This window comes from Anser anser (assembly GCF_964211835.1).
Source record: "Anser anser genome assembly, chromosome: 2".
NCBI lineage: Eukaryota > Metazoa > Chordata > Aves > Anseriformes > Anatidae > Anser > Anser anser.
The window spans coordinates 69,954,953-69,978,743 of record NC_139721.1 but is presented as its reverse complement, the minus strand read 5'-3'; the positions used below and the strand labels follow the sequence as shown (position 1 = coordinate 69,978,743).

At 36.1% G+C, this 23,791-nt stretch overlaps 1 protein-coding gene across 5 annotated transcripts in view; it reads right to left on the bottom strand.

Annotated features, from left to right (window-relative positions):
- Nucleotides 1-768: 768 nt before the first annotated feature.
- Nucleotides 769-23,791, bottom strand: part of GALNT1 (polypeptide N-acetylgalactosaminyltransferase 1) — an 82,360-nt gene continuing 59,337 nt past the window's right edge. For all 5 annotated transcript variants that reach the window (XM_083823064.1, XM_083823061.1, XM_083823063.1 and 2 more), the window contains 8 exons: nt 18,347-18,554; nt 16,584-16,754; nt 15,009-15,126; nt 13,873-14,053; nt 6,493-6,632; nt 5,273-5,371; nt 4,351-4,485; nt 769-2,143 (listed from right to left, as the gene is read on the bottom strand). In XM_083823064.1, the coding sequence (XP_083679190.1) occupies nt 1,997-2,143; nt 4,351-4,485; nt 5,273-5,371; nt 6,493-6,632; nt 13,873-14,053; nt 15,009-15,126; nt 16,584-16,754; nt 18,347-18,554 (1,199 nt within the window). In that variant the 3' untranslated portion in view covers nt 769-1,996. The remainder of the gene's footprint in view (nt 2,144-4,350; nt 4,486-5,272; nt 5,372-6,492; nt 6,633-13,872; nt 14,054-15,008; nt 15,127-16,583; nt 16,755-18,346; nt 18,555-23,791) is intronic.

Sequence of the window (23,791 nt, the reverse complement as noted above, 5' to 3'; positions counted from 1 at the left end):
GGACCACAGAGAATTTAAGGAGCAAGAAAAAGCGTCAGCTACAAATGATAACACTGCCACCCATCCCATCCTCTTCACCAGCCATACCAAAGGAATAAGTCTTCTCGTATAACCATTAAGACAGACTTTTTTGTTTTAGTCCTTTGGGCACACTTCAATATCTTTCTAATAACCGTACCATGCAATTACTTTCATAAATCTACTTCTAGCTCATGACATTTGCACAGCTTTCCAAAAAGGAGTTTATGAAAAATACCTACATATCTAGATGATTACCTGATTAACTCCACATAATCTCATCCTATGGATAGATGTAGCAATACAACATTGCCTTTTTAAAAAAAACAACAACAAAAAAACATTTCCCCTGCTTTGCATATGAAAACTCCTGTGTACTGCTGCAGAAATAACAGAGGTAACACTGCCTAAAGCAATTTGGAGTAGCTTGGAGTAGCAAATATAAAGTGGCAGTAACAGTCAAACATAATTCCACACAACTTTTGCAGGAGTCTAAATTTAATTTGCTTTACAGGACAGTTGGCCAAACAATGACATTTATCATAAAAATATCCTCTCCATTAAGTAAATCTCATTTTTCTTTCCAAAAGAAAATTCAGTATATACTCTGAGCATCCAGTAGCTCATTTTCAAGATCAGCCCACACAGATTTTTCTTAACAAAACAAAACAATCCAGCTTAAAAAAATGCAGACCAATGTAATGACACAGTCATATTGCTTTTGGCTATGTTAACTTTAAAAAACATGCCAATTTAGCTATCTTTCTTTAGGTTTTATTAGAAAAAAGCAGCAGATCAACATTACAATTCAGAGTCTAATCTAAATATGCACTTGACAATGAAGCACATCTGAATGTGGAGTGAAAAAGGATTCCAGAAAACCTTCAGTTTTGCCAATCTCCTGCTACCCAAATCATCTATCTTTTCTTCTGGCTTTCTGATGACTGAAATCAAATGAGGAACAAAAGATTTATTGCTATGAAAACAAAACCATAGTACAGTAGTATGAGTTCTGGGTGCTAAGCATATTCTGTCAAGTTAACTTAAGAATTTCAAAATGTACTTGAATCTTTTGTTTGGCCATGAAAGTCCATAAGCTGACTGACCCAAGTATAAACTGAAATGTCAGGTCTGGACAAAAAGAGTTAGACAGCATGTTAACCTCCAGTTTTCAGACAGTAATAAAAAGATACAATTCCAACAGCCAAGAAAATAAAATAAAAAAAACGTTGATCTGACATTCAAGAGCTAAGTTTATTCTTACGCTCATTTTATTTGCACCCAAAATAATTTTAGACCCACCAGGAAAAAAAAATAGTATTTATGGACTATCACACAATTGAAAAAGAGAAACAATTGTGTTTTGACTTGGTTATTTTTCCCCCACTGAGGTATAAAATCTACATATAAATTTGATACTTCACTATAACAAATTGTACTTTTCGTAGTTCTGATTTAGTTTCCATTAAACCCTGTTTACTTTTTTCTTTTTAAACCACATAATTCTTATTTCATGTTATTGAATCCGTTTTCCAGCTCTCTGTTTATTTGTGGATCTACATTTAGTAGTCTGGTTACCACTACTAACCAGGAAAAAAAAAGTCTTGGAACTTTCTTCATCTCAACAGCACTTTCAGCAGAGCTTACTGATGTGCAAGCAAACTACAATGATATGCAGCTCTTCAGAAAGAATATTTCATTGATTATGTTTCCACTGTCCAAATGTTCTCTAAATTATTTGCTGGAAGAAACTCGTTCAATCCTGTAAACATCAGTGGGCGCAGTTTCACTAGTATGTGTGGTAGTTTCACATCCTTATACAGGAAGGCTGGTTCACAGCTACTGAAAAGCTGCAGGAGTTCTAACAGCTGATGAACTGTGGATTCTGCAGAGAAGTTTCCTTCTGTTGCTACTTAACAGTGTAGCCAAAATATTAGCCGAGGTAGCCCAGTCAATCCTTTCTTTTCTTCAGAACCTCTCAGAATATTTCTGGAAGGGTGACATTGCGAAGTAGCCACTGCTGAGAGCGGCTGCCATTGCAGTCTCTGATGCTGGGTACCTGGCTGTCCTCTTCGGTGGCTTTGTCCAGGCACTGGTTACTGTTCACATGCAACAGGGTTAATTTCTGGAAGGTAAAATAAGAAGAATTGAGTTCTACCTGGCAGAAGATAACCTTTTTATTAATAGCTGTTATAATTCTGTAAGCAAACAGGAACTAGACAAGACCCCCATGGTTACCAAGCCCAGACCCCCATTCTAAAGATTACGTAAATATGTTGTTCTGTACTGTGGATGCTAAAACACTAAGTTTCACAAAAAACCAGAATGGTCTGAACCTTTTAAATGACACTGTTTCTTAAGCAATATCCACTATTCCATAAATAGTACCGTACTGCTGGGGATTTTCAAGGAGTTCGCAACTGAAGTCTGGTAAGATGTACAACTTTGATTACTAGTTATAACAGTAGTTTTCATGACATCAGAATGAATTCAATTCACATTGAACCCTTTTTTCTCAGTCAGGGACAAAACTGACCTCAAATTATGTTCTTTTAGAACTATGTTCCTTTTAAAAACACGTATACGTACAAGTGCACATGTACGTACAAAATGCATATAAAGATGCATACATATCTTTTCCAATATCTACTAATCTTACTCATGCAATCTTCCATACACCACTCCATCTACCTCAGCGCTGCTCTTATGGAAAAGAGGAGGTCTTCGGGAGTTGCATTTCCTGCTACTGTACTCTGAATACTTAGTGCATCAGCCTGTGTGTGGCACTGACTGGCATTAGTATCGGTGGTACTACTCTCTCTCAGCAGCACAGCCAGGACACTGAACTGACTGGAGAGTGATAAAAACATGCCCTATGTGCACAAGCAGCAAGATGTTTAAAAAAAGAGCAGTTCAGTGTGCTGCACTCATGCAGCAGCTGAAGAATGAAGGGACCTGGAACACATTTAAGCAGACATATGACTAACACACAACTTGCTTTTTTTTTTGTCCCCCTTTAGTATAAACACCTCCTGAACAGAGGGAGAAGGAAAAAATATAGACAAATCACCCAACTATATGGGCATGTGTTCTTGCTAAGTATTCTCTAACTTATTTTTGTGCTTCATTAGCTAGCTTTCAGTAAAGTTCTGAAGATTATTTTATCAGTGGAAAATCTAGGTACAAAGAGAGAAAACACATACAGTCACATTTATGGCTAGGGTTAGGCACAGGAGAAGTTTCTTTTATGGGCTGCAGCAATCTTTGCAAGAGAGACTACTTGGTTCTTTCAGCTGAAGGATACATACTTCTGTATTCTCTGCAGAATCTGACAAGCCTTGCTAGTTTAGTTTGGATCAAAATCTAATCTATAATCTAATAGATAAGTGTTAAAAAGCATTCCCCTCTTGAGACACAGAGTGGGAAAACAAACAAACCAAACAAACAAAAAACCCCACACCCTGACCTGGAACTCCTGGGAAATGCTAGTGATTTTTTATCTAGATACTATCTTCTCCTTCAAAAAACAAACAAACAAACAAAAACATTTACTCTTGGGTGAATCACTGCATATAGTAAGTAATATTACTCATCATATTTACTTAAGTCAGGTAAACTGACCACATCAAAAAAAAAGGAATGAATGGTTTCCAAGACTCAAATTTAAGCATTTCCATTAACATTTCTACCCAATCACAATACTGTAAAGAGCTTGCAGATCAAACCATTGATCAATGGCCAATGATTTCTAGATCTGGAGTTCAACATAAAAATTTCAAAATAAGTTTGAATGTTATGGAAAAGATTATGAAAATAAAGCTCTTTGAAGCATCTGTATCTTAAACATACCAAGATTAGAAAAGTAAAACTTTTCTTATAATTTCAGGATGCTGACTTTTTGGTTACAACAGTATTTCCTTTTAACCTTTTGAGACACAAGACATCAGATGTTGGAATTGAAGAAATAAAATTATTCCAGGTATCTACAGGACCAATAAGAGATAGTGCTTGCTAAGGATCTTGTGCCAGTCTCACCTTAACAGAATATTGCACTAGCAGACAGTCCTTCATAGGATCTGGAAGTGCACTGAAAATATTCTTCCTTTTTTTTTTTTTTTTTAAGGGCTCCCCAGAAAGTTACTAGGTAATTAAATCAATGCAGATGCTCATCAGGTGACCGTGAATTAATGACAGAGGGAACATAATCCTGACTTATTTCCTTGCTTATTCAATGGTCAAATAGTGGTCCCATGAAGGATTTTGTTGCTGTGTAGGCTCACATAAAAACACAAGTTATCTTATTTTAATATCACAAGTTATTAGAAGACTTACCACTGGGTCATATTCCCAAAGCTGATTTCCTTTTAGATGATGGCACTTGAGCATTGTTACTGGGCCATTAAGTTTGGAGACATCTAAACACAAATCATCTGTTCGAATTTCTTTGTTGGCAGTATATGAGAAAACCTAGACAGACAAAGAATGAGAGAAATTGAGAAAAAAAAAGCATTCAACCAAAGAATTCCCGGGGACGGGACAGTGTAGGGGGTAGAAGTGTCTGGAGGCAGGGGGAAAGAAGTGAAGAGTGAGAGTTAAGGGGAATATTTGCACGCATTACTTCATTAATAACCACTGAACTTTTTCTTTTTTTCTTCAGCGTGTACAGAAATACTTTTTTTTTTTTTTTAGGGGTACAAACACTATAAGTTCTTCAAACAAAAGTGATGTTTTCAAACTGCAGACCGTTTCTTGCACAGGAACAGTATGATCCTCAACACAAGCAATCTGTGTATACTGGAAGAGTTAATCAAGAATTAACAAAATGAAAAAACAAATGTTAAAAAAAGTTGAGAGTCGGCACACAGCCATGCACATTAAAAACAACATTTCAGGAGGAGGCATGTTGTTTTGCTTTTGTTTAACTAACAATGCGAACCAGCAGGTCTAAACAGGAGATGGTTCCAGAGAATCTACAGGAGGTAAAGTATGGCTCACGGCAGTCTCCTCTCCTCATTTCATTTTTGACTTTATAGTTTATCTAAAACATGTTGCAATCAGTCCTCGAAAACCTACAAATGAGAAATCAACAGATCTTCTCATGCAATCCCTCTTACAGGTATTTTCTTCAATAAGGTTTTCCTAAACTTTACTGCTTAAGTAAAATGTAATGATCACTATTGAAAGAACTGAAAAGATGTCCTGATGAGTAGCATTCCAAGTAATTCAATTCATTAATATCATTACAAAAAGTCACCTGATTTCCACCCATCCCATGGCAGTTAAAGATTCCAACTTTCTCATTTTCTTTTCTTGCCATGTTATCCAGACATTGGTTTGTCTCCACGTTTCTTATCTTGGATTGAAAAAGAGCACATCACAAAAAGCTGTTATTTTTAGAAAAGAACTAGGCCCATATCAAACCACACAGGCACCAACTCTCTCCTTTATACACACAGGGGTTATTTGAATGAATTGTAAAATATATGAATGGTACTACAATGAAAAAACACTATCTGAGGCTCACATTCCCAGGTAACTGTTCAAGCTACTAGGTTAAAGAATCATGTTTCTTTGCTTTCTTTTGGGGATCTTCCCATATTGTGGGCCCTTTTTCCACAAAGACTCAGCTGCAACAGAAGGGACACAATTCTGTCTCAGGACCCAAACTACCAGAAGTTTCAAAACACTCCCCTAGGCACAGTGGGTTTAATTCCCTTTGAAGTCAGGGGAGATTGGGATCAATTTCCTCACTTCTTGAGTTATAACCTTAATCCCTGTATTATTATACAGTAAACAGCATGAATATCGGTCTGCTGATATCCATACAGCAGCCTGAACGCCTGCCCTGTTTTGTTAAAAATGTTTCTCTTTTACAAACAAACACAGTATAAAATCACCCTACAAGAGGTGTGATATTTGGCTCAGCATGACTTGTAGTGGGGAGTAGGGCCTACTTATTTAGGACAGCATCATCTGTGCTACCTCTACAGTCATTGAAAATAAAGACAGACAGAAATGTCCAGCAAAGCTTAGGGATCACTGGAATTTGCTGGTGACTGAAGAAGATTCTGGGGGTAAAGTTCAGAGTAGCGTTTGTTTTGTTTTTTAAACAAAGTCCTTGCTTGATCTGGTCTAGTTTTGTTAAGCAAAACTCTTCTCTATGTAGAGAAATTTATACACAAAGTTATCCGTAACTATGAATTTCTGAAGGACTGTTTCTAAAGGCCTTTTATGTGAAATTTAGCACTGTACTAAAGAAGGGAAAACACTTCAATTACAGTATTGTATAACAAATTTTGTTTTTCTGTCTGAGAAGCCAGATGTATCATTTTACAGATGATGGGAATATATTGCAAGTTACTTGAACTTTGCTGGAGGTTAACTTGTTTGTACTATTCAGTTCAGAATACAAACAACTTGCTGTGCAACATACTTTTTACAAACAGTAGACAAATACATAGGGTAAAATCTTACCTCCCCCAGAGAAAAGTAATGGCGTGGAATTTGGGAATCAGGATAAACGTTCTCGAGGTACCAGGAGAAAGGCTTGCACTGGAGCTTGCGTCTCAGCCCAAGACGTGATGATATGTCCCCATAATCAACTTTAGTAACTCCTAGAGATAAAGAAAAAAAAGTTGTATTTAATTATTACCAGTGAATTTGTATGCAATTCCATTTAATACAAAAGTGATTGGTATAATACATTGCTTGCAATCATGCCTATACTTTTTTTTTTTTAATAAGTATAGCATTATGCTTTTTATACTCACAGTGGACAAGTTAATCAGTACCTCTGACATCTTTCTCCTGATAACTATACAAAAGGTTGAATCACTCCATCTGTAGTACACATGACAACTTCTGAGCTATGGTTTGTGGAAGAATATGAATGCAACTGCTTACTAAGTTAGAGGAAAAGGCTGAAACTGTTACAATCACTAACACCATTCTATCCCCAATGCCAACTGGAGTGTATATGCACCGTGCAGCATATACAGCAATCTCCTTCAGTGGAGTAAGCAGAACTACGTTTTAATTTATTTCTGTAAGCCAGATACCACCTGCTGAACCCTTCATCATCCATCTAACTGCATAAAGAAACAGACAAAAAGCAGCCTTCACACAGGGAACTAAGCATTTAATAATTTAGTGTTTGTTCAATATAACTGCAGCAGTTGCAGGAACTGTGTTCACCATTAGGCCAGTTACATTTTTCTTGTGGTATTTTGCCTGCCTTCTTTTTCTCTTTTGTTCCTTATTTATCGAAGTGCTCTATTCTTCCTGTATCTTCCCACCCCTTTATGGTGGTTTTAGTTTCTTCGGAACATTAAGTTGTTCAAATCCCATCTGGAAATGGGATGTGAAAGGTATGCACAATCAGTAGGTATTTTTAATTCATTAGAATTAAGCACTGTTATTAATATTCCAATAACAGTAATTAAGGGTAGGATAATTTCCAGTTTTCAGGCACCACATTTTATTTGTATTTTCCATACTATACTTCAAATCACATAGGCCAAAGTAATACTTTACCACACACACACAAAACCCAAAAACCACTCAATTTAAATTCCCTCCACAGACAGCTCAGCTGGCCACTATAGCTAAAGACCTGCAGTTACATGCATTTTTCAGAAATCCCTGCACTCAGAGGATGATAAGTTACTTCTAAAATTGTTGACCTTTTGAAATTGAGTTTGAGATATTTTGAAGTTGGTATCCTGTGTTATTAAATAGAACTGCCAGTAGATGGTGTATTTCTACTCAATTAAGACAGATGACTGCATTACTTCAGCTGTTTGTAAATATCACTAAAATCATTTGTAATTTCAGTATTCTAAAAACAAACAATTCCGATTAGCATTTTTCTATATTTCTTTAAACTTTAGAGAAGACTTTTCTGACTTTTGAAAAACTATTCTGGGGAACTATACTAGTAAGTGAATAAAAGCAAACGAAAGCTTTTCTGTTTTAATAACATATTCAATAACGTGAATAAAAATAAATATACAAAAACAAAACAACACCAAAACAGTACCCTCTCTCACCAGAGCAAAGATTTACTGTACATCAAAAAGAATACTCTCTCAAGAAATGATAAAGAAAAGGCAGGCTGCCTTGCTGAACCAACCAGAGCTGAAGTACAGAGTCATGAAAGTGAAGCTGATGTATAAAACAGTTATCATGCCATCCTTGCAAGAACCTTATGGCATTCAAAACTCATTCATCAACAGAATTTGCTACACTGATTTTCACAAAAAGAAATAGGTTTTGCCATTTTACTGAATGGCATAAGAATTGAAGTCTCAACCATATAGAATTAAATACCAAGTGACACTTAATGGTGTACAAATGTGTTACTTCTTAAAGTAGTTTTAAATGTCACCATGTAGAAGAAATGTGCCAGCTGATTTTCACTCCATTACACTGAAATAAAAGGTGTATATTATATCCATTTAACCACTTTTAGCATGACAGACCTGAAAAAACAAAACCCCTCTGAAGTCATGTCTGCTCCAAACCATATACTGGCACGCGGATTAGAGTTAGCATCAGCTTTGCAGCTGGACTGGATAGCAGAAAGAGCACAGTTTGCCTTAGTGGTGTTCTTTAAGAAGGCTAAGTTACTCTGTTTTCCAGGTAAGCAAGTCAGTCTCTTCACTGCTTCTGGTACCTTCTCTATAATCAAAAATGGCTTGAGTATCCCTAAAGGTTTGCACTACACTGTGAAGACACAGTTGCTAATAGGTAACAGTTTGGGGTAGAAATAGAAGCAAACCAGGACAACTGCAAAATAGAAATCATACAAACATTTAAAGACATTTCTGAAATATTTTCTGCACACAGTAATAAAAAATGATATATGCACTGAAGTCTTAGATATGTCTTCCAGTGTTTTTATACTTGGTTTTAAAGGTTCAGATAAAAAAAATGCAAACTCATATCAAATAATCCCAAAACCAGTCTTTTGTACAAATTTAAGATTCATCTCAGCACTTGCTGGTAATGTCACTGTTGAAGAAATCTGGTATGCAGTACCAGGCTACTCTGAACAGGAAAGACTATTACATATTACTGAGCAATCAGAACTCTTGGTTATACTTACACTTTTACTCAGAAGTAATCAAATTCTTTGATTTGACAAATGCATATTTCTCGCCCAAGCAGCCATTTTTGCAATTTGGCTACTAAGCATCAGAAGAAATGTTTAGAAGCTACTCACTCAATGCTATCACTATTTTCTGAAAAATTTATTCCTCTATTTTTGAGAGATAATTCTATAGACTGGGAAGGAACCATTTCAAAACTAGTAAATTCTCCACTCTTTTCGCTGTAACAGTACAAATAGCCTACTGCTTTTGCATGCAAATAATGTCTATCAGTAGAATACTCCTTCAGGAGTTTAATTATTAAATTATTATTTATTAGGCTTCCCAGTGGCCATGTTGCAACAGTTTTGCTGTCCTCAAAATTTCAAAAGAGCTGAAGATTTGCTTGCCAAGTTCAATGTGGCAATATATTTATGCTAAACTGCTTTGAAAAACAAGAAGCATCATGTTTTCATCATGAGTATAAGCCACTCAATCATTTTTCAAAAGCACTGCATGAAAGCTGTTTCATCCAAAACCGGTCTTCTGTTAAAAAAATCATAGAACTTGTTTTTATTCAGTATTATGACACTTGATAAGTAATAATCATTAAAACCAATTCAAGCAGTTATGCATTTACATCTCCAGTTAATGCTATAATAGGGAATACTAGCTGAAAACAAGACCATATGGAATCTCTCCGTATGTATTTTGAAGATAGGTTTAGATACATTGCAAGATCAACTACCATTGACTCAGTGCCTTCTCTGTCCTCCCCACCACCCAGAAACAGAAACGTTATCCTGGACTTACCATGCTTGGCTAGAGACAGGCACATGCGGTGATAAGAAATTAGGCTTACTGATCCAGTTCTCAGGATAACACACCTATGTCTGTCTAGATGGTTCTTGCTTAGATAATTCTACAGTGCTGTCTTTTCAGGCCTTCTACCTCTTCAATTCAGCTCCAGTGCAATGAAAGATAAGTTCTGGGTAAAACTTTTGATCAACAATAAAATTAATTTCCATACACACTAGACGAGGCTCTACCCAAGCTCATTAGAGCTGCTTTTTGGGATGCCTGGAGCGTACCAGCTGGGATAAGAGAGGCTGCTGAATGACAGCCATGCGCACTGGCCCAGGAACAGGAGGCTGCATGTAGGAGCTGCAACTCAGACTCACGTGCAGCACGAGGTTTAAAGCATCTATGCTTCACATTTAGATGGAAGATAGCAGAAAATGCCGCAACGGTCAGTTTACCATTAATTAGTAGTTATAAGAAGGTGCGGGGGAGGTAGCTGTGGTAAGCCAACCTCATGCTCTGCAGCTGCTGCTGCGGAAGGGGGCAGTTTCCCTTGCTCAGCTTCAGATTCCTGCTGCACTTCCTGTGCTGACACAGGTGCTAACTTAACCAGTAGAAAGCCAGCCCAGAGAATAAAACATCCTGAGGAGTTTATGTCAGCTGCTTTAACTTGCTAAATGAACAATCAACAAGTGAGGGGAGGACCCCATCATGACGGGCATGACAGGCAGGGTGCTCTCCTTGCAGCAAACTCTTAGATTGACACCACCTCACCTTGGCAATCCCGTCACAGTATCTTAGACTACAGAAGGAGAGGAAAGAGCTACACTAAAAATCGTAAAGAAGCGGCAAAGTCTGCAGAACAAGCTAACAGGAGCCAGACTATTCACCTGCGTGTGCTGGATTCCAGCAGGAAATGGTCTGGGAAACAGCACCCTGCTGAAACACACAACTGTGAGAAAAACTGTAGACTAATGCAGAAAGACTACAGCTAATGCCATTACCATCGTGGAGAACAGCTGTTGTGTGCAATGAGATAGGTTTGATTTTGGCTGAGCTGAACCTGCTGCAAAATTGTCCTGCCCAGCTTCCTGCTGTACCTATCTACTTCTAAGCAGAAAGACGGCTTCTAAAATGCATGAAAGCTTAAAAGAGACAAATAATTCCTACTAGGTTGTACTTATTAGAGGAAAAAAGGATTACAGGCTCACTTTTCAAGAGTGCAGCTTTCCATTTAACTACATTACATCAATAGTAAAAAGTCTCTTGAGTTCTTATCAGTCAAACAGTAAGCCATTTTTTTCAGACAATTCAGATTATATGAAGTGGGAAAAGCTACCTGAGAATCTTAGGTTTGCTTTCCCGGACCAATCCCTCTGCAGTTCACTATCTTAGGGGAGCAGAAGAGAAAGGATATAAAGGAGGAAACAAATTTCTTGTTAGCTTGGCTCAATGATGCCTGTCAGAGTATTAGTTCCTTCAAAATCCAATTTTCTCATCCATGTCAACTAACGGGAAAAAACATGGATGCACGGACGATTGCCTGTTTTCCTTTCTCATCTGCACCCAGGCTTGCAAACCAGCATCAGCTTAAAAATTCTCACCTTGCTCTTTGCAAGAAGTTGTGACACTGTCACAGTAATACTGAAAGTACACACTGCACTAGTAAAGAGTTTCACAGGCTGCATACTGTAGTCTGCCAGAGGGTCGCTACACCATCATCCTGCAAGAACTAAACATTTAATTTTTACATTAGAAGGATGCTTGGAAAACCAGAACATGGCTAAGCGAGTCAATGCAGCAGAGATTCACCGAGTTGGCTCAGAAAGACGCACTGAAAATTTACAGTGATATTTGCTGTCAACAGGTAAAAATCAGCAGTTTGCACACCTCGTAAGCCTGGAGATACCAGAATGATAACAGTAAGGGATCTGGGGACTTCCCCAAATAATAATTCATTCTAAATAATACCTGCTGGCTCTAATGGTTCACATGGATTTGGAGGAAAGAATGAGCAGCACCGAGTATAATCTCTAAGTTCATTCTCAAACAATAAATATTAGAGATAAAAGAGAGCTAACTAGAGTACTAACCATTTTTTTTCACAGCTCCCAGCAACAAGCCAGTTTCAGAATAACCTAACTTATTCAGGTTCTGTATGATCCTACAATTCTTAAAACACTTGGAAATTCTAGCATCAAACTTTAGTGCAGCAGTATGGATATGCGTACACAAATGAGACTGTGCGCCAGTTGGCAGGTGCAGATGCTCTAAGAACAGCTTAGAGCTCTTGGCAAGAAAACATCCATATCCACGAAACGTCCAGGCTATTAGCATACAACAACCTATGCAGACGTACATCTTTCTAAAGGAAAGAGAATGTACAGTGCAATTACAGCTAATTGCTGAAGTTACTTTCCCCATTTCAACTTTTACTGATTTTCTAAGTGAAATTCTTACACTCCTTTTCTCCAAGAGGAGAATGCATTTATATTCCACAATACTGCAAACCCATGAAAGCAAGCCCTATCAAAACAGTAATTCTACAAAACGAAAACACTAACTTCCTTTTGTAGCTTATGCTTACCACATGAAATGGGAGCACTACAAAGGTTATATACATATATAAAGTAACACAGCCTTACCACTGCATTGAGTAATTCACGTTTGTTTTCAAGGGCTTATTTTTATAGTTAGGTGTTCCTAGCTGCTTAGTACATCCAAAAATCTAGCTTGACATGGATCCATAAAAGCAATCTTAGCCAAAAATAATTGCAGCTACTTATATACAACCTACCTCAATGATATATTTATACATGTGATGTTTGAACTCATAATGCTTCATTAATAAAAACAAAGGGCGGTAACCATAAGCTATTAAGCTTTTGATTTCACCTAAAAGGCTTTGAGTAGTACCAAGATTTTTTTTTTTATTTTTCTATTTTAAATCTTACATGTCTTAAGTAATGTGTTCTCTTAAGAAAAAACAGTATAGAGAAGCATGGTCATTTGTTCTCACAAGTATTCTCAAAACCTGTAATCTAAATTTGATGTTGTTCAGACTCATGCTACATTGTATTATAGGTTTTAAATTTCAACACTTATGCAGGTTTAATAAGCAAGTCATAAGGGAATACTAGTTTTTAAAAGTACTTATTTGGAAAAGCAGATTCAGCATATAAAACTACTGCATAGTGTTTGAAGTTGAAAGTCTCTATATATCTCAAGTAGTTATGGGTGTCTGTTGCTCCCCCAAGTTTGTCTCTCGTTCGTTGGCTCTTTAAACAACAAAACAACCTGCAGTGGAAGGTAATAATTCAGTACTTCCCAGGCTTCCTTTCCTTTACTGAAAGTTTCTTTGCACAAAGTTTGAGTTTATGGGAAATTTGCTTTCATATATTACATTTTCATGTTTTGTTAACATCCATTTTTAAGAAACATCATAAATAACATCTCAGTCAAATATATCGGCAACTATCCTACACTCTGGATAGCGAAGTGCAAACACTACCAAGCCAAATGACGTTAAGTTTTGCCACTCCTGCTACAGCAATTCACTTAAATCATTTCTGATCGATTCAGCCTTGAATGCCTACAACACAGAAGCCAGAAGCCAAACACCAGCACATTATGAGATGCATTCGGATAGCTAGCTTTCAGCACTACAATTGAACTCTTTGACATTCTACTGAGTTTTAATTCCCTTGCACAGGAAGCTCATTCATAAGTCATGTTCATATTTAAAAAAAAAGACTTCAAAGACTTCAGGGCACATCTCTGGTTAGGCTAACAAAATTATTTTTTAATTAAGGTCTTCCTTTTTGTACATCTTACATGAGCTTTGTCTTACAAACTTCAAAGCAATAACATTTTTATCTAAATGCTCATAATACTCATGTTCTTTCCCAGTAGTAATTCTTTTAAATTCTTAATAGATATTTCTCATAACCAAAGGCCTGCTCACCTGGGGAAATGATATAAAAAAAGTTTTTGAATTCATCCATCCAAACTTCTGCAAGCCGTCTGTTATTTTTGTTGATTATTTGCCCCGTACCTCCTGGAAAAGTGTATGGTGTTGCTTTTCTGAACACATGCCCAACATGTGAACAAGTTACAATTTCCAAAGTGCCACCACACTGCCAAATCTGAAAGTGAAAGAACAGTTACTGCATAGCTTCAAATGGATAAAAGATATATATTTAAAATTGTAATTATTTGCTTTTGTTCAAGTTGGAGAAACATTAGATAACATCTAAAACATACACATACTGCATGGAAGAGGAAAAATAAGTCTGTTTCCTGCTCCACAGGTAAGAATGCTCACAAGTGTGAGTAGGATAGCATAAGAAATAGTTTATCAGGCCTCACAGCATGGGATTACTTTAGAGAACTGGGCAAGCTGACAGCAAAGGAAGGAAAAGGCTCACAAGAATCACAGGGAATAACAGGTAGTAATTTGTCTACACAGTCTACTATAAAATAGATTCTCCATGTAAAAAGAAGATACATTTTGAAAAATTTTACTTGGAAAGTATTTTCAGTTTTATTTTGGACCTCAGATTCAGAAATGGCAGATTCAGAAACTTGAATTTCTACAGAAGTGCCCATCTATATACTCTGAGATGACAAGTGAAACAAAAAGAAACAGTTCTATTTGGTAGCAATGAAAGTGAAACAACAGTGGTTACGTACACATCCAACTGAAAACATGAAATCATTAGGGTAGAGCACAACAAGAACAGAGAGTAACAGAGCTGCTCACATTTCACTGATGTGCTAAACATCACTGACAGCATTACTCTTAACTTATGCTCGCCAAGTGGATTTTCTAACTGAATTCCTTCTTAAAAAAGCCCACGTGTTTATTCAGGATGAACGCTCTGATTACATTTCTGTCATAAGCCTTTCAGCTACTCATCATACACTTTTCCTCACTAATAGGTACAGTTTCTGCACATCTCCACTGGAGAAACTTGACAGGAAGTATACTGCTAACTGCAAAAGGAGAGGATGCTGTTGCAGGCATCATATCTGTATTTTGCAGAACTCGAAATGTCCTGACTGTAATAAAACACTGAACAGAGATGAATTTTTACCTACCCTGAAAGAAATTTCTAAGTTTTCTCCACCCCAAATATCCATTCCAGCATCATATGTTCCGATTTCCTGAAAGTAATCTCTGTCTATTGAAAAAAGACCTCCTGCCATTGTTGGTGTCCTGAAAGAAAAGACCAAAAAAAATAAGCATCAGTCACTATGAAGACATAATTAAATACATTTCACGCTTACACTGACAAAATGGCTTTTTATTTCTCCAGTTGGTAATTTGTTCCTTCTCTGTAGGTTTCTGTCCAAATTCAGTTACCATTGATGCATTTGCTAGCTCAAAATTTTCCAGAGAAGGAACAGCTACTGACAGTTGTTCTTGTTTTCTCACTTCAAGTTTGACTCTGTATAGAGAAACAGCCCCAGTAAGCTGCTACCGTTCATGGAAAAGGAGACTTCTGCCTCCAGTGATGGTAACTCTCATAAAAGGGAAAAGTTTCTTACAGGCAATTTATACTTCTGTCAACTACTCTTGAAAAATTACAAAAGGCCGTGAAGTGGCCTGCTTGCTTTCACTATTATTGCTTAACACAAGAAAATTGTACAATCGGAGTTACAACCAGATTTTCTTTACAACTTCCTTATTGGTAGGAAGTAAAGCAAGACTGTGCTAGTTTCTCCTAACTAGCAACACCTAGTTTCTCACAGCAACACCTCCCAAATTCACTTGAAAAAAAAAAATTAACAAACTACACATTCATCTGTTGATATAATTTTGTATTTCATGTCTACAAATTGTTTTTCCAACTTTTTTTTTTTTTTAATGACCAACCGTTCTTCTGCAACACTTTAAGCTCCTCCTGGAAGAAATGTAAAATACAAGCTAGAGTGGTAACAGTCTTTTAACTAAAAACCTGTGTGTTTTTCCCCTAAAAAGGATGCCGGAAAAAAAATGCTCCTTTAAGCACCATCCTGAGAATGTGTTTAACTTCTTAACCCCTCAATTTCATAAATCTTCATAACGGAAAAACAAATAAACAATAATACTGAACACCACATCCTCACCTTTTTGGTTAGTATCTTTCTTTTCAGAAAGATAAGGCCAGAAAATGTAAATTTGCAATTGTTAAAAAGTACATATTACAGACAACTTATCTGTGTTTCTCATTATATTCGTTATAACATCTACATGATATGCTAGAATAAATTTGCCTCCCATCCATGCATTTTGAAGACATTAAGTTTATGTATGCACATAGAAATATATATATATATATACATGCAAAAAAAACGACATTCAAAATACTGTTTACTTCTTAGAACAAAAAATAAAAATGAGGCATGCTTCAGTTAAAATCTGTGCATCATATAAAAACTAGCAAAGAGCTAGCAGCTAGCTGGTACCTGGCATAACACGCAGAAATTTTTCCACAGTGACATACTGCTAGCTTCCTTCCCTGCTTCCAGAAGTTACCAATAACTAATCCATGTAAAATAACCTTTATGCTATTTCTTCATACAGACCAAAATGATGCTACAACACAATTCATTAATTACTTATACACAAGATTAACCTAGAAAAGACGTGTGTAAACATCAGGTGAACATTTCACCCAATTTAATCATTACCTAACAGGAAGGGTTCGATCTCCTTTCCGTCGATCCATCTCTCTCTGAGGAACTGGATACCAACGAAAATTCAACTTCCAGTTGAACCCACCATAGGTCATATCAGAACCTGCCATATATTCAAAGGTGTCATCGCTAATTACGTCAATGATGGGACACACTACTGTTCTCCTAGAAAGAGGAAAGAACCAAATCTTATTAATTCAAGTGTCAGGAAAAAAAAGTTGTTTTCCATTTTTAACAGGTACAGTTTAAAATTTCAAATGCTATCTTTTAACTGTACTCAACAAATTGTTACCATGAAAGATAACAAGCTCTATCTTGCTAATTAGAAATAATGTCTTTTTCTGACCCAATTTTGGCACTAGCACTTTTTTTTTAATAGTATTTGCATTATTATCAGTAATAAATAATCATCCTCCTGCAGACGGAGGATTTGATCACAGCATATCTCAATGTCACACAGCAACTGAATATAAAAGAGAAGAGGTTTTGTTTTCTATTTAAGTGCTCGAAGTAACATTTTGAAGTAACATTTTGAAATTAAGACTCTGACAGTAGCCCAGGGGAAGTACTCCAATAAGCCATCAGGACTAAGAGATTATAGCCATCATTAACAAAGTATAGCTACTGCAGCAAAGTCAACAGGAAGAGGTTTTCTTGTTCACTGTCTTGACATCATTAAGGCATATACTCAGAGATGATAATTCTAATCATCTTAAAGACACTTAAGTAACTGTCCTCAAGCAGGCTTCCTCTCACAGAAAGCTCAGTAAAGATTCAGGGATTGAAACTAAGTTCAAAGGATTTATTTTGTTGGGTTATTTGCAAAAATTATAACACTTTACAGTGTCTGACAAAAATTTCTGTTGATAACAACTTAAAGGCTACTGTTGTGTCTTTGCATGGTTCTGTACAGATTCATTAGCTGCAGCTTTGTCATAATGTAATGTTGTATCTCGTACCATTAAAATGTAAGTGATTTGCACCTCTAGCCACAAGAACAAAACAGATCTGTAACACTGCGCTTAGCAGCTAGCCTATTTAATATACTGCTTATTAACAGACTAGCCTGCAACTACAGCATTACTGCTCAGATATATGAATGTTTTATAAAGCAAATCAATTCTCTCTTTTTTTTTTGTTTTTGCTTTTAACTCCGAATACAGTTTCCATCATGCTAACATGGATGTAAGTGTTGTGAATATAGACTTTAGAAATACAGAGCTATGTTAGTGCAGTGTACTTCAGTGTGACTCCAGTAACTACTCTAACTTTGGAAAATACATCCTTGAAGACTGAGTCATATCATAGAAATCCACTCATTCACAAGTAATCCACAGCACAAATATATTACGAAATAAAGAAATCACACAGAGAAGCTGAAAACGGTAAAATTTGACAGTTCTTGTTTACGTTATTTATTTTTGAGATCAGGGTTCCTTTTCTTCCTTGAGGATATCTTCCCAATTTCATGACGGAGGAGGCCAGGCAGAAGAGCTCAAATTCCTCTGCTCCTAACTCCAGTCTTACTCAGATCTCCCTGTGTTTAACACATTGTCCCATGCATTCTAAAATAGGTTTAATTTTAAATTATTTACTTTTTAAAAACTGTACTGACTTAACCTTTTATCCTTACACCAATGAGAAGTACAGGACTTATCTATCCCTTCAGAAAGTAGATACTTCCTTGTAGGCTACACTGTAATACTTAGAAACTTCTTAATAACCTTAAATAAGAACATGGACCAACAGATAATTACCTGTCAGCTTTGATCCTTGCCAGCAGAGGTTCAAGCCAGCCTACCGTACATTCACAATGAGCATCTAAGAAGGTGATGACCTGGCCTTTAGAAGCAGCAGCCCCCTTTAATCTGGCTCTGATCAATCCAGAACGCTGTTCCATTCGAATCACGTGAACAGGAACTTTTAATTTTTTCACATAACTCTCCAGTGGTCTTTTCAAGAAGTCTGCAAAGAATGATCAAATGCATGGAAACTGTCAGTTACAAAATACAGCTTTTGTGTTTGGTGAAGAGACTTGAATTAAAAGATAACTCCTCGCTTTTCTACCACTTTCCTCTTTTCTGAGCTAGTTTCCTCTGCTGCTTATTCTTCATTTCATACTATGCCCTTTTAGACCTCTGTGTTTCTCTTGCTAGAGAAGTTCTTCCTTCTCCTCTACATTTCTTCATTAGGGAAACAAAAATGAAGAGTGTAGGATGCTTACATAGAAACTTGATAAGACAAGATTTTATTATGGAGTAGATATGACTCTTACTTTCAAAAACCTATGCATAAACATTCTTGGGCATATAATTATCTACTATGAAAGTAATGAGCTGACTAACTGAACAGAATGAATTAACTCCTACAGTAATGTAACTTACAGATAATTTCTTTGCAAGCAGAGTTTAAAACCTGACCAAATCCATTTTTCAATTCTGATTTCTCTACATTTGTCTGGATAAGATCTTTCTTATTAAGTTATCACTATAACACCTAAAACCAAAAATGGACATAATCAGCTATATGTAAAAATAACATCTGTATCACAAACAAACCTGTTTATTTGATGATCAAATTAATCAAAATACAATAGCCATAACTAATGACTACCAAATGCCTATAGACTCAAAATTAGTTGCAGTACAACAGATGACAACAAAATTTCCGATCACTTAGTACAGCCTTTGTCCATCACAAAAAATTAGAAGTAATACCAAATGAAGAACAAACAATTGAGAGTGAATGCAATTGACACAATTGATATTGTGTATATTTATATAAGCTTGTCACATAAGCTTGTGTAATAACATAGTACAGATTTGAAATCTGTAATAATAAAGGCAAAATAAATACTCTTATAAACACAGCTACAGAATGTATTACATGATACGCTCAAAGCACACAAGAGTTGTACAACAGTGCCCAGTCCGTAGTAGGATTTAATTTAAGAGTAAGTCCCTCATACAAGAAAATGTATGACACCAGAGGGAAAAAAGCATGGCATGAACTCTTAGTGGCTGTCTTGTAAATCTCAAGAGGCAGAGCTGACCTGAGGGTGATTACTATTCCTTACTATTGCTCTGGTTGAACGAGCTAATTCCCCCCTTTGCATTCTTGGACTGTCAGTAAAACCCACAGAAATAAGTTGTGACACATCTTGGAAGCTGAACTGTGCTAGAAGAGCCTAAGAGTTTGATAGATCTTAAATGTTTGTTTCCAGAGAAACTCAAAACAAGTTAATTTTTGTTGTGCATATTAGCACAGTCTCAAACAAATGGTTAGTAGTACAAACCAATTTTCTTGCCTGAAAATTTTGCAGGCCTTCTGGGGTTTAGCAGAGTTCATTTGGTTGACTAAGTCTGCAGCAAATATAGTCTCACCTGTTTACTACACAGCTTTCCAAAGTCACCAATTTAAAAGAACTAGCATTATGGTAATGTTTATAGCTTAATGTGTATGGCCTCCATGATTACACAGAATATAAAGGTGAAGCTTTTCTCTCTAAGCTAATCTCATCAAGTCACACGGATCTACATGTTCCTCTGCACATTTCAGGTGTAGTACTGAATATTTTAAAATAGTTTCAGCTTGAAGATGAATGAATATGAGCTGTGACATTGGTCCTTGAACACAGTTACATTAACAGAACAATGGTTACATTCTGCCAGGAGGAAGAGAGAGATTTCAGTAATACAACTGTTGTCAATCAAGAACAAGCATGAAAAAAAAAATGTTTTAATTACACCACTGACAGTCATGCTCAACACAATGCATATAAAAGTCTTCAGTCCTACCTACATTTTTTCTGTAGAGCAGAAGTATTTAATGCTTCTACTAATCCTTTCAAGTACTTTTCAAAAATTTATCTTTCAAAATCAATCAAGAAAATGTGTGAAGTGTACTAACAATGGCGGAGATCAGTTTAAGAACAGTCCTTGTCCCATTTTCACCCATGTCCACAGAAAGATTATGAACTAGCACCTTGTCCAAAGCAGTTCTGTTAATAAGATTACCCAGTTAAACTGGTAAGTTTCTTTTAAGGGAAGACTTCTTGTTTTTTGTTTGTTTTTCTTTTTTCCTTATCAAAAAAGTATTTAAAGTCTTTTAATGCACATAATGCAGTTTGGCCTACTAGAAATGCCAAAATTAAGTTTTAGAGATTATTTTCCATGCAAATCAAGTGGGTATATTTATATTAAATACTATGTTAAACACTCAAATGAAAAGTTTTATGCATTATAGTGTCAGATGTTTGAAAGTGGCCTTTCAGTGCCAGCTGAGTGTCTAAGTAAGTTTTTAGCATTGCCTCACGCACTTTAGAGAGAGCAAGGCTCTGATAATTCTGATAAGACTTGCAAAAAAAAAAAAAGGAAAAAAGCCTTCTACTTCCATAATAATAACAATTCATATATTTTCAGAGAAATAGCTTTCATTTAACTCTTTCTGCTGGTTATTCCTTTCATAAACTTTCAAATACATCCAGTAAAAGTCAAGTAAGCATGTAAGTTAAAAAATAAATGGACAATTCTATTACTGGGTCACACTTGCATTATTAGAAATGAAACATTAAGTTTCAAAGCATTTTTATTAAGCTGCAATAAAATACAGATTTACCATATATAACCATGCACACACACATATAAGAAATGTGAATTGTTTAGGAAGACATTACTTTCAGAAATTTAGTTGTATATATATTGTTTTGACATGCATCTGTATAACTAACTTCTCTGGGTATATTCTGTCCTGAATTAATCTGCCTACCACACTTTGCCATTCGATGCTTGACCTAGTTTGAAGTACTGACTAATTCTGATTTCTTCCTTTAACCTTTTTTGTAAAGTAGTTAACAGATTAACATTTGAAAAGAAAACATGCAATTCTGATCAGTAACTAGAGAAGAAATGTTAGAGCCATGCCTTGTTTCTCCAAAGCTTTTCTTTGCAGTGTAAATAAGTGTGTGATATTATGCAAATTCACTCTTCTAAGAGCATGACACTGGCAGGTACAAAGTGTGCTTCAGGCAGACTGAATGCTTACTTTATTCCAATTAAATCCACTCTGATGCTGGAATTCAAAATACACTACTCAGGCTGAACATTTTATTTTTCTGGAAAAAAAAGTCTGCTGTTTTAATTCAACACAAACAGAATACTTAAGTAGCATATGCTAAAGCCTTCATATTTTCAGGCATCATACCCTTCAGTTCTGTTTAATGTAAAAGCACGTTTACTGGAAACATAGGTTTTTGGAAAACAAAGCATAAAAAACAACTTTCAAGTAACTGATGAAAATGACTAGAAGTAAAAGATGCCTGAGTGATCACAGACTTCAAAACTAAATATAGGAACACATTCAATAACACCACCAAAAAGAAAGTCTGAAATGTTACGGCTTTCAGTTTAGAATGAAGCTACCTTAATTTTATTACCTACCTGAAACAAACCAGAAACAGAAAATATATCTTAAAAAAAACACACGCATTTTTAAGTGGACCATAATTTTGCTTCATAACGAAGACATAACTAGTCATATGATAAAACCATTTGATTTTATTTTTAAAAAGAAATTGAAGATTCAAAACATTAGAAATATTTCCCTACATTATTTGAATATTAGCTTATTCTATTTCTAGATCACATTGAAAGCCGACCTGTCACAGTTAATCATTAGCGGTGATCTGAATCAGCTGCAAAGGACTCAGTAGACAAATGAAATAGAGTGGACTTGCAATAAGCTTTGTTTTTCTAGCAAAAAAAAAAATAAGTATGCAAAAACTCATCAACCAAAACAAATGTGCTGCCTCTATTTCATTAAGGAGGCCTACACCTTTACAGTAACCTGATGTAGACACTTAGAATCCAAATATCTGCGTGTGTTTTAAAAATAGGATTGTTCCCCAGGAACAACCAAGAGAGGTGAGTGAGCAGTTTCACACACATTAGAAGCAAAGAAATCTAGAACTTTTACATAAAGGTTGATTAACTACAAGAAATTGAAGGGTGTGGTTGCAAATTTCCCACAAATGAAAACAGTGGAAATTTGACCTTTCTAAAAGCAAAAGCTAATCACAACTCTCATCTCATCCGGAACACATTCATGGGGTACCTTGCCCTTTGCATGGGCATTCCTCTTCTTCCACCAGATTGCAGTTGCTTTTCAGGCCCCTGCTTCTTTCTCCAGATTGCATTGAAATTGGCTAAAGAGGTTCAAGTTAGTATCGGGTGAGAGACCAAGAGTGAGCGTGAAAGAGAAGAAAGGAACATGTGCTAATACAAGTGCAAACACAACCTGAGTGCATGAGCTCCTTAGGTAAACAGGTTCGACACAGCTCAGTTAACTGGTATGATCTTTCTTTGCTCAACTCCACAACCAGTTGTACTCTAGAGCTACATGGTCTGGAATAGGTCAGTCAATATGCTAAGGCATCGTACATACATACATACATGCAACCAGAAGAAGCAGCTCATGCTTTCTACTATATCAGGTAAGAAGTGCCAAACTCCAGGCCATAAATTCTTCCTAATCTATTAAATTCTTCAGCTAAACATGCACAAAAACCCTCATTAACTATTGCAATCCATGCACCATAATGCTACTTCGACCATATGACCTGCAATCCAGTGTCTCTTTTCATACATAGATCGTTTGGACACATGTTCAGACAGTCACCCATCTTCTTCTAAAGTTGGAATTAACATAATAACCAGAACATGGATTTTGCAGTATCGGAATCAGAAACATCAAGCTGAGATGTCAGCATGCTGGGTGCAAAACCCCTGTAAGTTCTCCAACTAAGGCAGGGGAATTATTGCTGATACAGGTAAGAGCCTATAGTTGCTGACTTTTCTAGGGGCCTAACAGCTTTCAACAAGGAAATATATTTGAAAATGATGACTTTAACATACAAATATAGAAATACTTTAGATTAGAAAGACATAATACCCTCTCATTCCCATATATAAACACAAGAAAACAATATCCCTCAAGTTACACTTTATAATCCACACCGAGAAAAATCAATCAAGAAACAAAACAACTATAAAACAAGATGAACTGTCAACTAATGTCTAGAATATTCTTTTTATTTCTACTATACTGGAATTTACAAAAATCATTGAAAAGCAAAATCTAAATGAAGCTATACTAAGAAAATCAGCTTCAAGTTTTGTCCATTAGTTTCGTTAACATATGTAAAG